A 15,650-nucleotide genomic window follows, 5' to 3' on the forward strand; every position below is an offset into this window, starting at 1 on the left:
GGAAGTATTTTTGCCCATGACTGTACATACGTACAAGGAATAAAATTTTAGTGCATTTTCCTTAACCCCTCCTTCTCTGTCTACCTCCTCTTCGCACGCACTTGAGAGCTCATAGCCACCGTCTTTCATTTCCCTCACTTTCACTTGACTTGCACTATTTCACTATACTATTAGCTAAGTGATTCATAGATTTTTTTCTTTAGTTGTCCCCATTCACTGATTTTCACTCTCTCCACTTGACCACTTTGCCCAGACACAGTGTAGGGAAGTTCCCGGCTTCTTTCTTTGTACCTCTTCTCCTCTCGGTCTCTCCTTCCTAATAACGGTTGTCATTATCTTCTCAATGTTAGATTGGTTTATTTCCCTCACATATTTTTGTCTTGCTGCCTCTGCCGTTTCTTTGCACTGGAAGAGAGTGTCAAATTTCGTCTCCTCGTCACTTCATAGCGGGCATTCTGCACTCCAGTTCTTCCGTTTGAGTTTTTTTGTCAATCCCCCAAGCCTGAACCAGGTCAGTCCTGACCTTTCTTTTGCGCAACATAAAATCCACGTAGTTCCTCCTTCCCCATTCTCGATGTTTTGTTGATGGCGTCGTCTTTGACACACACCCATTATACACACACTTAAAAACGTTCCTGCAATAATACATAATGCATAGAATAACTAGTTAGCTTACATACAAGGCTGGACTGGGACACCGGGACCGGGTGCAAGATCCCGGTGCGACCTCACGAAAATACACATTCGGTGTCTTTTTTATTTCTTACTGCTCACAATCGGTTACGGATTTAGCAGTGGTGAATTTGTTTCCTTATGGACTTAAAAATAAGAAAGCACAACTGAACCCTCTGGCGCCTATTGAAAAGAATCAATGACTATAAAGGATTATACCCTGTGTGCGCTTTTAGAAGGAACATGAGTTCAGCCAATACGGAGCCAGTGCTTTTGCGCTGTTGCCAAACTAACTGCTACCGGAAGGAAAAGATAGAGAATTCGTTGTATCCAATATTTATTTTTTAATAATGCATACACAGTATAGTATATGAGTACAGTGAAATAATATAGTGAATATTTCTACACAGGATTATAATATGAAATCACTGCAGCATATAAGAACTCAAACTGACTCAGACTCGCAATGTTCGAGAATGCCGACGACAATGAAGGGTTATTGTGTATATTGAGACGAATTTAACACCCATTGTTTTCCCAAGACACAACTCAGCTGTGCCAACACGATGTGTTGAAAGACATGTTGTTTCCCCGTGTTTCTTCAAGAAACTCCGACTGTAGGCGACGGAAATTATTGGGACCTTGGACTGCCAGGTTCGAAATGTCTTGCCCCATCTTATGATGAACCTTAAAGTGGCGAGGTTTATGAACACTTCTTACACACAAGAAAAATACAGAACACGCTATTTAATTTGCACGCCGCAGTTTCCTAACTGTACAACGTTGCACTCCTACTATTGGCTGGTTACCACGGACAGACTCTGCGTGGCCCCGCCCGATATCTCTTCTAAAACCATACACCGTATAATATAAATCATGAATTTTGCCGAATTTTTACTATATTGATAGTATAGAAGAATTTGAAAATATATTTTAATTTTATTGTTGTGGGTTAAATTGCTCTACGTTTAAACTTTAATGAAACAACCTGGCACTTGTTCTTTTGTTATCTGTGTTAGTAATAAGAATATCTTGAATTTCCTGTCTTTTAACATACAAAAAAGTGAATCCTATTTTATCCTTTAGCTGATTTCTGTGGCGCAGTGGTCATAGGTGTCCCGGTTTCGAATCCTGACCTGGCCAAGGGTGTTCTTTGTGAGTGTCCCTTCATCAATTTTATCATATCATCACTCATCCTCATCTTCACTATTAGTAGGGTTGCATGATTTCTAAAATAGAAGAACGGGATATTCAGATTATATAGACATGGATATAGTTAAATTTATTTTTATAGCATTTTTAAACATTACAAAATCATTAGCTATTTAAAGCATTGTTAACCCTAGAACACTATCATGTTCCAATATTACAGTGTAACTAGTGCTACGTAAATTTTACGTACATGAAGGAATCTATTTTTAACACAACCTCTACAGCATGAAAACAAAATAATTCTTTGTGAACATTATTTTGTTTATTTTTCTTACATTGGAGTTTTATTCTTCAATTTAAAATTTATAAACATGGTTTTATTTAACATAGAATAAACTTTGAATTCGTTGTTTCTTTAGCTAAATACGGGACAAATGAGCGTCCCGAGAACATTTTCCGGTATACCGGGACATTTCTTTTAAAAAGAGGACAATCCCTAACTATTAGCCAAAAAGTGTCGGAAAAGCGAAGTAAAATAAACCAAATTAACAAGAACAATCAAACAATTCAGCCTTTACTGTAACACTAGGCATTACAATAAAAGACTTTTGTGGACGCCTTGTTGAGAAAAATTACCACACAGTCCGGCCATGCTTACATACATAGCCAACAAGTCGACATAAATCGGAATCAAAATGTTTCAATATAACCTTTCGTTCATAAATCTTGACAATTGACTTAAACAAACAGAGCCTACCGGGTTTGTTCTTTACAAGATAACGAAACAAATGAAAAGAGTCTCTGAAACAACTCGATGAATCCCTTAATAATAAATGAGCCAAGCTAAAAGTTCACGGGAGACAAGATAGGAAATATGTGTATTTTTGAAGCTTGACGGAACAATGGAAGGCTGTGGGAGAGTGTCGTGCTGCTTTCAGAATGGATCTGTGTTCATCGTGGAAATGAATTTCATGATTGGCGGTTTTGTCATTCGTTGCACACAATGTTGGACTTGGCACTCGCTGTCTGACAATTAAGGTCTCAGTTATCCTTTTTCGATTGCGATTTTGCAGTTGCAATTTTATTTCTGCACTGGAAGTTGCCGCGCAAAGTCCTGTAAAAAACGTGAAATGTTTCAGACCTGGAACAGCTCCTCAGCAATATACGGGGGCGATCACCCACGAGGCTATCCTTGGCTATAGTCTACAGTCCGCAATCAAGAGGGGAGAGGGGATGCACACAAAAATTAGACGCTGGAATAGAAGGGACCATCTTACTTACCAGTATGTTTAAGTCCGCTTTTTACACAGAAAGGCTAATCGGTGCTGCTCCTACAGTTTAAAGTGGGATCCAAACCACTATGTGCCTCCACCGGGTATCGAATCCCAGACTCCTTGATTACAAGGCGACGACGTTACCACTATACAGTATGCATCATACTTGTTCGTACAGGCTGTATGAAACACGTCTGAACGTGGTCAGTTTGCGAAATATCGTAACAAAAGGTGTCCAGAATTCAGAGAGGACATTTCAAAAGGTAATTTGTACAAAATATGCGAGATACAGCAATTGTATTGGATGGAGAGTATTATAAATCGTTAGAGGTTGTTTCATGTTTGTACCTTCTCATGTATGTAGTGATCATGTCACATCGTTGTGTGCAGCACACTGCATTTTGTACGTGCAGCTTCAGTTGCAGGTCTGTTTAGCCACTCTAGCGTTCAACCACCCCGTCAGCGTGGGCAGTCCGTAAGGGGGAAGCGTCAGGAGCTCAGCTCTGACCTTAAAGATGTGATAGTGAATCTTGCTCTTAAATGACATTCTTTGAGGGAAATAGGGTCATTAGTGAACAAATCTCATCCTACTGTTCAGTATATAGTAAATAAGATCAAATATGGGCATTCAACAAAGAATCGGGAAAGGAAGAAGAAAAGAGAAAAGGCTAACTCAAGGAGAGGAACTTTTCGTGTTGAGAAATGTTAAGGCTAATCCAAAATTAAATGTTCTGAAACACAGGGTGTGGAGGAAGGCGAATGAAGATAACAATGTACCATTGTTGTCAATATGATTTGAGCAAGACTCTTTTTTCTTTTATGTTTTCTAGCGGTGTACTTTATCATTTCACTTTCCAACTACCTCTGTACGGATAAGACTGGTACATACTGTACCATCGGGGAAGCTCGAGTCCCTTGTAACAAAGCGAATTACTGTGGTTGAAATGAAAGTACATGTGCGATATATATAATTTTTAGGCATCTATTTGCTTTCCAGCGAGAGCGGTGCAATGCCTTCTGGACGTCCATGCAGGTACACTCCGACGACGCAGTAGTTACGCCTTGGCCTGTAAAGAAGGCGCCCTGGGTTTAATCTCCGGTGGTGGCATTTTTGTACAGTGTCCAATCACGATTAACCTACCTTAGCATAAAACGGAGTTGAAACGAACTTTGACTTTTTGACAACGTATATGAACCTGTACAAACTCATTCGTAATCTCGATGTCTCTAACCTTTGATAACTTTTGTGAAGCTAACTAGGAATCGTGCACAACAATGACTAGAGATACGGTGTTTGGAGCCATATTTCGTAAATATTTACAATTGTAAAGAATAGAGCAATTAAAAATCTGAATCATATTACTCTGGAAGTACGTCACGTTATTGAATCGTGCTCACCTCCGTGGCGAAGTGGTTAGCGCTACGACGCCAGAGGTCGAGGGTTCGAGTCTTGGCCTCAGAATGGGTGTTCTTTGTTGAGTGTTCCTTGATCAATTTCATCATATCATCAGTCCTCATCGTCGCGATTATCGAGAAGTGGAAGAAGAACGACGCTAAGTAAAAAAAAATCATATACTCGTCATTGAATTGTGTGTTTGAATTTGTTTTTAAATCTGCTTTATGCTAGTAAGGCTTAATTAAGACTGGACTTACAGTTTAAAGTGGGATCAAAACCAATATGTGTGTCCACCTAGAATAGAACCCAGGATCCATTGATTACAAGGCGACGGCGTTACTACTTCGCCACGGGCGAGGACGAAGAGACGAGCTGAATAGTCGCTCAGGGCGCTGAGGAAAGAGCCATGGACGAGGATTTTTTAAATAAAAATCGAAAAATTTTAAAATTAATAACAGTATTGGTACTCTATTAAATTAACACTGTGGTTTATTTACAATGAAAGAGATAAAGTAAATTTAGGTAAATTTTTCGAACCCACACCTAAGTTCGAACCAGATGAGAGACTCTCAGGCACTACACTCTGCTTATGCAATCTGAGGAGTAAGGCCGCGCATAATAGTAGAGGAGAGGAGGAAGCGAGTGGGCGAAGCAAGACAGCGCGACTGGTAGCTGCAGGCATATTTCCCTCCATGAACTCACTTCCCCTCTCACACGTTCATTGACCGAGCTCTCTCGAGTCACCATTTGCGCAGAGGACTTCTTTTTTCGTTCGCTTGCTCCAGAGATTCCCGGTGTTGATCTGTGTAATTCTCGGTCTCGTTTCGAACTTCGAGACAAGACGAACTTGTATCGGTACCATTCCCACTTTTTGTGTACCGTCCATAAAATGAAAGCATACGGTTGGCAACACTACATTTTACTTTTAAATTCTTCAATACATGTAACAAATGATTGTTCCACTTTCCTTCTACTCCATTAAACCACGTGGTTACGAATAGTATCTCAGGGGTTGCCACACCAGTGTAATTTATATGCAATAAACTTGTTTTTCTAGTATCTCGTTTCCTGAAGGTAAATAGACTGCCAGTAATGCAAGCAGGGTGGCAGTAAACTAGGAAAAGTAGACGAAAAGTAGAGGAGGCCTTTTAATGCGTGTGATTTATGCATTCCGTGCAGCGTGTTCGGCACCCTATCATGGCTAGACGCAAGATCTATGGAAAGTCGTAAACATGGTGATTGAATCTGTGTAACAGGTGTTGGAGAAAATAAGGCGTCTAGGAGCGGAAACAATTCTGGATTTGTGGTTTTCATTGGAAACCACACCTAGAAATTGCAGTGTTATTGGCGGATTAAACTGGAAGTGTCCGGGGCATGTGCCCCTCCCGACTACAACCATTTAAAACAAAATTACCAGTCCTTTTCCAGGTGGTAATAAAATAAAGGAAAGTTTCACAAAATAGATTAATCGGGACTAATGACTCGAACCTGGATCCTTTGGTGATGGCATGACCTGAAGTCAACACACTCGACCACTGAAGTGGCTTCAAATGCACAAGGAGCTCCGTATGAGTAGATATACTGTATATCTTAACCATATGCTATTGTTCAACTGTGAGTTTATACACCGATTCTTGTACATGAACCATGATCAATTTGACAACAATCAAAAAATAGCAGTAATTAACAAATAACAATTGGTTTCAGTCGCTGAGAAGAAAATCAAAGTGAAAATTACAATGCATAAAGTTGTTGACACTAGAGAGCTGCATATCGGTCAGAATCGCTTACTAGGCCCACCTGGCTGGTCGGGCGGGCGAGTAAAACTATATACCTGAGTTTTGACCCGTCAAGCATCGAAAGCCCACGGGTAACTGGAAGGCCTTGCAAGACGAAGCTCGCTTATTTTCAGCGAACGCTCATTCCGGTTTTGCACCGTCTCCAGATACATGAGTCACGCAGTCACCGTTGCCAACTTTTAGATTCTAAAATGATCAAGGAGCACAGTAAGACAATGAAATATCCTTAAATATGCTAAATTTTCTTTAAAAAATCTGAAATGCAAACTAAGAACCTTTAAATATAACCTATATATTATTTAATGAGTCGTTCTTTGTTTCCTCATTTCAAAATTTGTAGGATGTAAATGTCACAAACCATGGCTTAAGTAGAAAATATCGAAGGACGCACATAAAATGTCCGTGCTGATAGAGCGGGGGGAAGGGGTCTAGGGGCCCAAAGTATCTACTTACTCTTCGACACAATCGGTTTCAACATCAACAAATCATAAAACTATAGCCATTGCCCCATAAGTGTGAAATCTTGGTGTAATCAATTGATACAGCTAATTTGACTAGCAATTTTGACTTTGTTGCACATTAATTGTACCAGTTAACTTTGAATTTTAGGGCTTAGATGATAATAATAATTGTGAATCTCATTTTGTTGTTACGTCTTAATGTTCTTGTAATATTAAATATTTGACGCAGTGGCGTAACAAAATCGTAAAGTACGCGTCCGCAAGAAACAAATTTGGGTCCCTCAACTACAGTCAGATTCTTCCAGGAAATGTATGTAATTAATTAGAATGGCTGGTTGTGGCTACACTTACGTTAATAATTATACAAATCGATGCTCTACCTCTGAATTTTCACATATTACAACATATATTTCTTTGACATTTATGTATTCAAAAGAAGAAAATACAAATACTTACTTGTCCCCTTCTCCGCCCCTCTTAACAGTTGGGTGGATAAAAATATAATGTTTTTTTATAATTTTTTATATTTTTTTTTAAATCGATCTTTTCTTTGGCATAGTACACATAGACATATATTTTTTTTAAAATAGAAAGGCTTTTCATGATAAACGGCCCTGTAAACTATTTGAACAGTTTGATAAAAGCAAATAACAAATTACACGTAAATATGCATTTCTCTGTTTCTGGAACTGAACATAATGAACCTAAAATGAAAATGTTTGTTAAGTGTGTTAATGAAACTATTATAATTTCAGTAACTTTTCTTACAGTGAAAATAATAAATTCTGGATGTACTTTATAATTTTAACTTATAATAATATTTACAGTCTTTGTAGCAGAATTTTTTAGGTTTTAATGATAGTTAGCCAAATATCAGCTGCCATATGTGTTTACAGTTTAATGAAAATGACACTATTCACGGTTTAACATGATTAGTATTTTGTATATTATTATTCTATTTAAAAAATGTGCTATTTTTTCTTATAAAAATTATTGAATTTTAATCAAGGTAAATATAAGTGTTTTTCTTTTCAGATGACATATTACATTTATTTTCGTATGAGCTTCACCCCATCAGTACATATATTTTGTTTCCTTTATTTCCTTTCTTAGAGCATAATAAGCACCATTAAATGAATACGAGATTAATATACTTTCACAAAAAGTGATTCTGATATCTACAAATTTCTTGTGTACATTATTCTGTAATTTTATTTAAAGTGACTTCAATAAGTGATTTTTTAAAATAGAATTCCCCAATTTAAATCTAGATTTAAATCAAACCACCTTGCTTAACAGAAAGCTGGCTTCTGGGCAGCGAATGATACTTTTACATTAGATCTTGCCCTTTTTTCGTTCAAGAGTGAGATTACTGAGTCCACTAAATTTGGGCTGAATCATACCATTCGACACTACCTTCCACAAGTTTTTCGTAAGTTTCAATTTTGAGAAAGATAGTTCTTTTTTCGTAGTTGTTACTTGAAGAGTAGGAAACAAACCGAAGGCGGTACAGGATACAGAGAACAGTGGAAGCTAGTATAGAGCTATCAAGGAGAAGAAACTTTGCACTTGAGTTCAGATTTAAGCACATTCCTGAAACATAGAACTTTATCAGGATATTCTGAAGATAAATCATCTTCGTGCCCGTTACAGAGGGCAATAGCTGCATCCAAAGTTGTAGGAACGAAGGAAGAACTGCTAATATTATCCATACCCTTCTTCAGTTTAAAACACTGGAAGCATTTAAATGCCCCATACTTTGCTCCGTTGCAGTTTGAGGAGCTTTATTATTAACATATTAAAATCGTATAGGTTATGCAAGGTAAAGTGACAGAAGAAAAGCCAAGACAAAGCGCTTTCTATTCAAGAAAATAATAATTGGATAAAATTGTTCAAGCAATTTTTGCGTTAATGTTTCACATGAGAAATGAGAATTGTTTTGACTTTTTGGGGGCACCTTACGCTTAGAGCTTCCGCCCGCCTCTGATTTGACGTATTCATTCAAATTATAACGTTAAACTAGAATATAAAGCCAGATAAAAAATGTTTTAATTTTATTGCCCACAAAAATTAGCCTCTTCTATCTTTCTCACTTCCATTTATTACGTTTTTCGTATCAACTTCATAGGACGCGAGGCCCCTACATTCGCGAGGCCCAGGGTGGTCGCCCACTTCGCCCACCCCTTGCTACGCCAATGGTTATACAACCTCAAGGCACCTGAGGCTAGCAGAAATTCAAATATTTCCACGCGTAGTGAAATATAATGGCCTTGGCAACACTGACAGCAGTGCTCGCGTCTACCTGCAAGAACTACATCGAGTCTCACAGGTCTTTTTAAGACCCGGGTAATAGAAAAGCCTGGCAGGCATCGATGCCTGTGCACAACTGTGACGTGAAGCTCGCTTGCGCGATGTCGAACACCTGGGCTTGACATGCGTGTTGCATATTATTGTAGGCGCGCCTCCTCGCAGACGGGTTTTTTCCGGGTCTTGTGCACGTCTCTGGTTGACACGATTCTTGCTTTGGTTTGAGTTGCTGTTTTAAGTCCACTTTATGCACAGTAAGGCTAATCGGGACTGGACCTACAGTTTAAAGTGGGATCCGAACCACTTGTGCCTCCAACGGGTATCGAACCCGGGACCCCTTGATTACAAGGCAATGACGCTACCACTGCGCCATGGGGGAGGCCCTACGATTCTTGCTGTTTGTATGTTTTAAGGATCCATGGTTTTAGTTTTTTTGCTTAGGGGTTATACTTACATTATATGGCAATATATCAGTGGTGTGGATAACACAACTTTGAAATCTCCTATTCTGCCTCTGAATGATGTTGACTTTAGTTAGAGTTTAGTAAAGATGCCATTGTAAATGTCATATGCTTTTTTTTCCCATAAATATAAATATTTCTCTATCTTGATTCGTGAAAAAGGAGCCCAAAGTGAAAGTTCTCTTATAGTTTGTGTGAGAAGTATTTTTATTTTACATCCATGTTTTATAATTACGAAAAGAAGCTTCCCCTTTTGGGCAATAATAGATTTACAACATAATTATGACATCTAACCAGCATCGGACAGAACGCTTGATATTTTTTCAATTACTTCCCCTACCTAAGCATTGTCCCGTTTGAAACAGAGATGGTATATTCTTTCCACCAAAATATCTACGTCTGTGCGCACGGTAAATTAAGCCCTGGGGTCAATTGAAGCAAATGGGGAGTATAAAAAGGTCCACGAATTCATATAATGTTTTGTTCGTCTCTTTGTATCTCCAACAACTTTGAGAACCCCATCGCATTAATATTTTCCTACAACAGAATTCTGGATTTTCGTGGAACAATTAACTAAAAGTTTTCTTTCTCTGTGGTTCGTTTTGGAAGTTGTTTTATATTAATATGTTTTTCGAGTTTCATAAATTCATGTCAATTACAAGGGTTGGATAAAAAGTAATGGCAACACTGCTGTCCCGTGAAAGGGGCGAGTCACAGCGCCACAACCGTTTCGTGGTTGATAAAGGAATGTCAGACGAGGAAGTATAGTGAGTGGGGTGCGATTGTATGTTATTCAGTCAAAAACAGCAGTGCTCTGAAGCAGAGGACGAGAGTGCAAGCGCCCTAACGATATGTTTAGGCAAGAAGAACAACGTCTCTTAGGCAGACGGTCAACGCAGCCTACTACTGCACCTTCTTGCAACACCACCTTCGTCTCGCATTAAGAAGGAAGCGACGGCACGGTGTCCCATCCTGCTTGACAATGCAAAGTGTCACACTGCGAACACTGTGACGGCGCTCCTGCATAACTGGTAGTGGGAGGTACTGGAACATCCGCCGTATTCACCGGTATGAGACCGTGCGATTACGACCTTTTTGCCAAAATGAAGGAACCACTGGGCGGGAAGCACTACGACACGCACGAAGCCATCATACGTGCTATAGGGCGGTTACTGCGGGACATCGACAGAGATAGACGCGCTGACCGCGTACAACGCCTTCCATACGTGTGGCAGAAAGTCGTAGAGATGGGGGGGGGGGGGGGCGATTACATTGAAGGAATGTAACACGTGCTCCTCTGCCAATACAGTCAAGTAGCAATTATACCAGTGTTGCCATTACTTTTTATCCAACCCTTGTATGTCTCAAATGATTCTAATGGTGATAATAGTGTTTGATTGGTTTAGTGATTTTGTTTATTTTACTTCGCTTTTCTGCCACTCTTGACGATGAGTGATGATATGATGAAAACGATGAAGGGACACTCACACACACACACCCATGCCCAGGCTGGGATTCGTAGAGCGCTGTGCTAACTACTGCACAACGGAGGTCGGTTATTGGTGCTTGAGTAGATTTTGTGGGGACTAGTTTTTGGATAGTTAAATGTAAGAAACAATTAATTCATGTGATGCATACAACTTCTGGCATTTTGATGTGGAATGGCGCTGTCTATACACCTTTAAATATGCCTGAGGTAAATAATGTAAATTTTAGGTTGATAGTAGCGGGGCTTATATGGTAAGCACTGTTACTGACGTTAGTGTTGGGTGATAATAGTGTTTGGAATTGTTCACAGTGTTGCTAACTAGGATTGTGGGCAAACAATTTTTAGATACTTAAAAGTAAGTGTTGATTCTAGTGTTTAAAGGAAGAAGTATTCAAGGGTTGCTTTCGTATTTCGTTGGTTGTCTCGTGTAGAAGTTAATGGGATTAATGATATTAAATCAGTTTCTAGGTCTATTGAAGCTCCATAGTCCCTCGCAAAAACTGAAAGGATATTATAGAGCAGTAGTTTTAGAATCAACTCCGAGGTATTCTCTGCAGTGACGTACTGTACATAATTTCGAAGGACTGAGATAATTCCTCAGTCCAGGAAATGAGAAATATCTAGCATTTCAAATATATCTTACTAACGAACGTCTGATAGGCATAAACCTTGCAAAATATGTACTAGCAAACCAAAACAACAAAGGGGGCGCTTGTGACGCACTACTGGCTAAGCTCAATATAAAAATACTTAAAAGTCGTTAAACGTTTTGTTTTTAAGTTTGCTTTTTGCTGAGATAGGCTAGCAGATTGATTGCTTGATTGATTTGCTTGATTTTACTTCGCTTTTCTGCCCCTATGTGGATGAAGGGACCATCGCAAATACATATGGACCACACAACAGGATTCCTATCCTGTCTGTAGGTCCAGGTGCCTGAGCAGAGCTTATAGGCTATTCAAGACTGGACCTACAGTGTAAAGTGAAATCCGAAGCACTACATAATGTGCGCTTCCACCGGGGCTCGAACCCAGGAACGTTTGTAGTTTTATATCTGTTTTGTTATAGGTGCTACTAAAAAATCTGAAAACATTGGTTAAAACACTACCATCGTCTATCCACATGGATGCCAAGGAGTCGGGAAGATTAAAAGGACATTCAAATATGCGCTACCATACATCCGTTCATCTTATCTCTAATGCAATACAAAGAAACACACACATACGTACACACACTCTGCACATTGCAACATGTCTTAAAGGCAGATGGAGAATGTGGAGGTAGGGCCACATACATTCACAATCTCGGGTCATTTGTGGGGGTGATGTGATAAACACCACTCTCCGGCCGCCTTAATCCTTAATAGTGCCCACAAGTATACATTTATTTGAGTCTCGGTAAACCCCCGAGCTGCTACACCCAGGACACATTTGTTAGGAATTTGTTAATAATTTGTTTAAATAAGTAAATACTTATTTGGTTTATTTTATATCGCTATTCTGCCACTTTTGGCTAATTGCGAAGATGGGAATGAGTGATATGATGAAATTGATGAATGGACACTCACAAAGTGCCATGCCCAGGCCGGGATTCGAACCCGGAACCCGTCATAACGCGGTGTTCACCACTCCGCCACGGGGGACGGCAGAAATCAGGATTCAGGAATTGAACCTGGCTCTCCAGTGTATGTACGTATATACGGGGCGCGTCAGCAAAATCCGGACAAACACTCAGTGTATTATAGCAAGTGTTTATTGATCAAAAACGTACAAGCGCCACTTTTCCACCTGGTGGGGAAAAGTTGAACTATTTTTTTTTCTATCAGCATTCGCTTCACAATGTTTTCCATAGCCTCTATACCAAGTTTCACCGCAATCCGATGCTTCGAACGGACTTCAGAGGGCTCTGTAGGGGAATTAATTTAACCACCTGTTACTTGGAGGTTTTATTACTCAGAAATTGCGCATTTCCGGACCCATATTGATGTAATTTTTATTTTCTACTCATCCGGAATCCATTCCTGAAGTATTGCCACATATCTTTGTTACACCTGCACATTTGATACTGAGAAATATTATTTCTCATCAGAAATGTGTTATTAGTGACAAGTATAGTCTACCTAGGTATATTATCCAGAATAAAATGTAAATCAGATTATATTATAGAAATTATTGTATAAAGAAAAGTGTTGTCCTCACCTATGTGATTTTTTACTCTTTGCAGGAAGGTCCAGCTTTTCTTCCAGAACTGCCTTGTACCACTCCTGACTGCAGTAGGGAAATGCCCCTGAACCCCCTGGATTCCCGCGCCATACTGCCCCTCCCGCTTTCGCTATCGAAGAGAAATTTGGATGATCTCCTCCTTGCGAGCGGCGATGATTGGATGAGAGACTTGCGACCGGCCAACAGAAAGCGACAGATCCGTTACCACCAGTGCTACTTCAATCCCATCTCGTGTTTCAAGAAGTAAAGCATATTGGTGCTGAGGCTGTGTGTTTCTAGTCATGCAGGTTCTTTCATAACTACCGTGCCACAAGTATTCTTCCAGGAGGATGTACCGCAATAGTGGACAATTCTATAAGTGTATTTTAAACTTTCTTCACAGAATAAAAATGTTAATGTTTTTTTCAAGTTCAAGTACTAAAATTAGAAAAGCATGCAGAGCAACTTATCTCAAAATTAACTTAAATCTCACTGGCATCTCACCATAATAGAAATAAATAAAAGCATCTTTTGAATATTCAATTAAATTTATAGTGTATTATGCTAATAAAACCAAAAAAATAATTTACAGACATTCCTGCTTGAGTAATATAGACATTTCGGAAATATAAATTCAACCCTTTCAAAGTTGTGGCTTTTGGCAATGATTTACGGTACGAACGATGCCTATATTACAGTATTATTTTTATCTCCAGTGCACCCTATCTTTTACAATTATGGATAGCTTTTTATGTAATGTATGCTAAATGAGATGTTTTCCGAGAAATTGAATTATACATAGCACGAAATTGTTAGATTTATGGAAACCTTTTTCTGAATTGGACATATTAAATTTGTTTTTAATATTATACGAAAATTCAGGGATGAATACTAGTCATGAACCAGAGTCCTAATATTAGTCATTTTTTGTTAAACTAGCTATTGACAACTTAAATTGAAGGATCACATACTGTAATGCTTCACAAAGATACAATCAATTAAGTTTTAGCTAATTTCATGTTAACTATATAATTTATATAATTATTTCCATGGAAACTTGAAACAGTATTTCTATTTATTATACAAGTGTACATTAATATTTGTGCTTTAAAACCAAGTTTCAATATATTTATTATTTTATATAATTGATGTTAACATATATTTATTATCACATATACATCACTGCATTCATTTATTAATTGTGAAATAAATATTCTAATACGTGTCATGCGCTTAGTAAAAAAACTATGTATTTTAAGGAAAAGTGAAAAATGAAATATGAACACCTTTTGAAATTGTTTGCTGGCACATGCTATTGTTTAGTTTTATAATGATGTCTTACATTCTACAATACTAAGATGTAACAACGATTACTACCAAAATTATTGCATTTTCTGTTTAAAAACTTGTGATATATATATATATATCTTGTACGTCACAATAATGCAAATAAAGTCCATATTTATTATGTATGTACTTTCTTTTAAAGGGGAGAGGTTAAAAATACTGTAAACACTCGGTCGTCTTCATAGATTTTTCTTGGGGTGTAAGGGGTGGCGTTCCACGTAGTACACCCTGGACTGCATTTTGCAGACAAACTAGGCTCTGGCGACTGGCCTTATGGCCAGTCTATTTCTGTGTTGTCCTCTTTTTGTCCTTATGTCTGCTGAGTGCCCGTTTACAGCCTCAGCTTTTAACCAAGGTAAGGTTATTTTAAGATTTTAATTATGCAACGTTAGAGTTGTTATTTGTAACAGTAAGGGTATGGACCCCGTGTAATGTGACGGGTGCATAATCGCCTAAGTGCTGACTCACCCAAAATTTTAAAATCAAATTCAAAATTCAAAATGCATAGATTTTTCTTGACTCTTCAACTCGCAATCATGTAGTTGAATTTAACATTTCTTGTTGCCAAGATTATCAGCTCCCTAAATTCATTGTGTGGCAAGAACCCCAAGTTGAGCTATACTGAATGTAGGCCCAACTGGCGACTCACCTAAACAGCTCCATCTGTCTCCAGCCCCATCTGTCTCCAGCCCCAATCGTCTTCGGGGGGTGTATGCTTCGATGAATGTCAACAACGTCAGTTAAGTAAAAGCTGTAGGGGTGACATCGCTCTCCCGTTACAAAATTGCCAAGTGTACAGTGGTGGAAAAAAGTTCTTCCCCATAAGACTTCAATGGCAGTAAATAATGCCGAAAGGGTAGGCAACACACATTGCACCTTTAGGTGATCGGGTGATTCTGTCTGTTTCAAGAGCAACTCGTCTTTCATGCAAAAGCCAACAGGCACAGGAAATGTAGGAAAGTCACGTGACCTGTCAGGTTGAATGTTGTTCGTCAGAAAATCGCCTTTTCTCAAGCCAGGTCGCACAACCGACAAGAGCTACACGTTATATCTCCGAAAATGATTCGCCTAAAAACGTTGAACGAAACACTAAA

General features: G+C 38.8%; 1 protein-coding gene across 2 annotated transcripts in view; it reads left to right on the top strand.

Annotated features, from left to right (window-relative positions):
- The window catches only part of AstC (Allatostatin C), an 80,618-nt gene extending 66,016 nt beyond the window's left edge, over positions 1 to 14,602 (top strand). For both annotated transcript variants that reach the window (XM_083121559.1, XM_083121558.1), the window contains exon 2: positions 13,232 to 14,602. In XM_083121559.1, the coding sequence (XP_082977685.1) occupies positions 13,232 to 13,477 (246 nt within the window). In that variant the 3' untranslated portion in view covers positions 13,478 to 14,602. The remainder of the gene's footprint in view (positions 1 to 13,231) is intronic.
- Positions 14,603 to 15,650: the final 1,048 nt, after the last annotated feature.

Source organism: Lepisma saccharinum, chromosome 4 (genome assembly GCF_977018435.1).
Source record: "Lepisma saccharinum chromosome 4, izLepSacc3.1, whole genome shotgun sequence".
NCBI classification, from domain to species: domain Eukaryota; kingdom Metazoa; phylum Arthropoda; class Insecta; order Zygentoma; family Lepismatidae; genus Lepisma; species Lepisma saccharinum.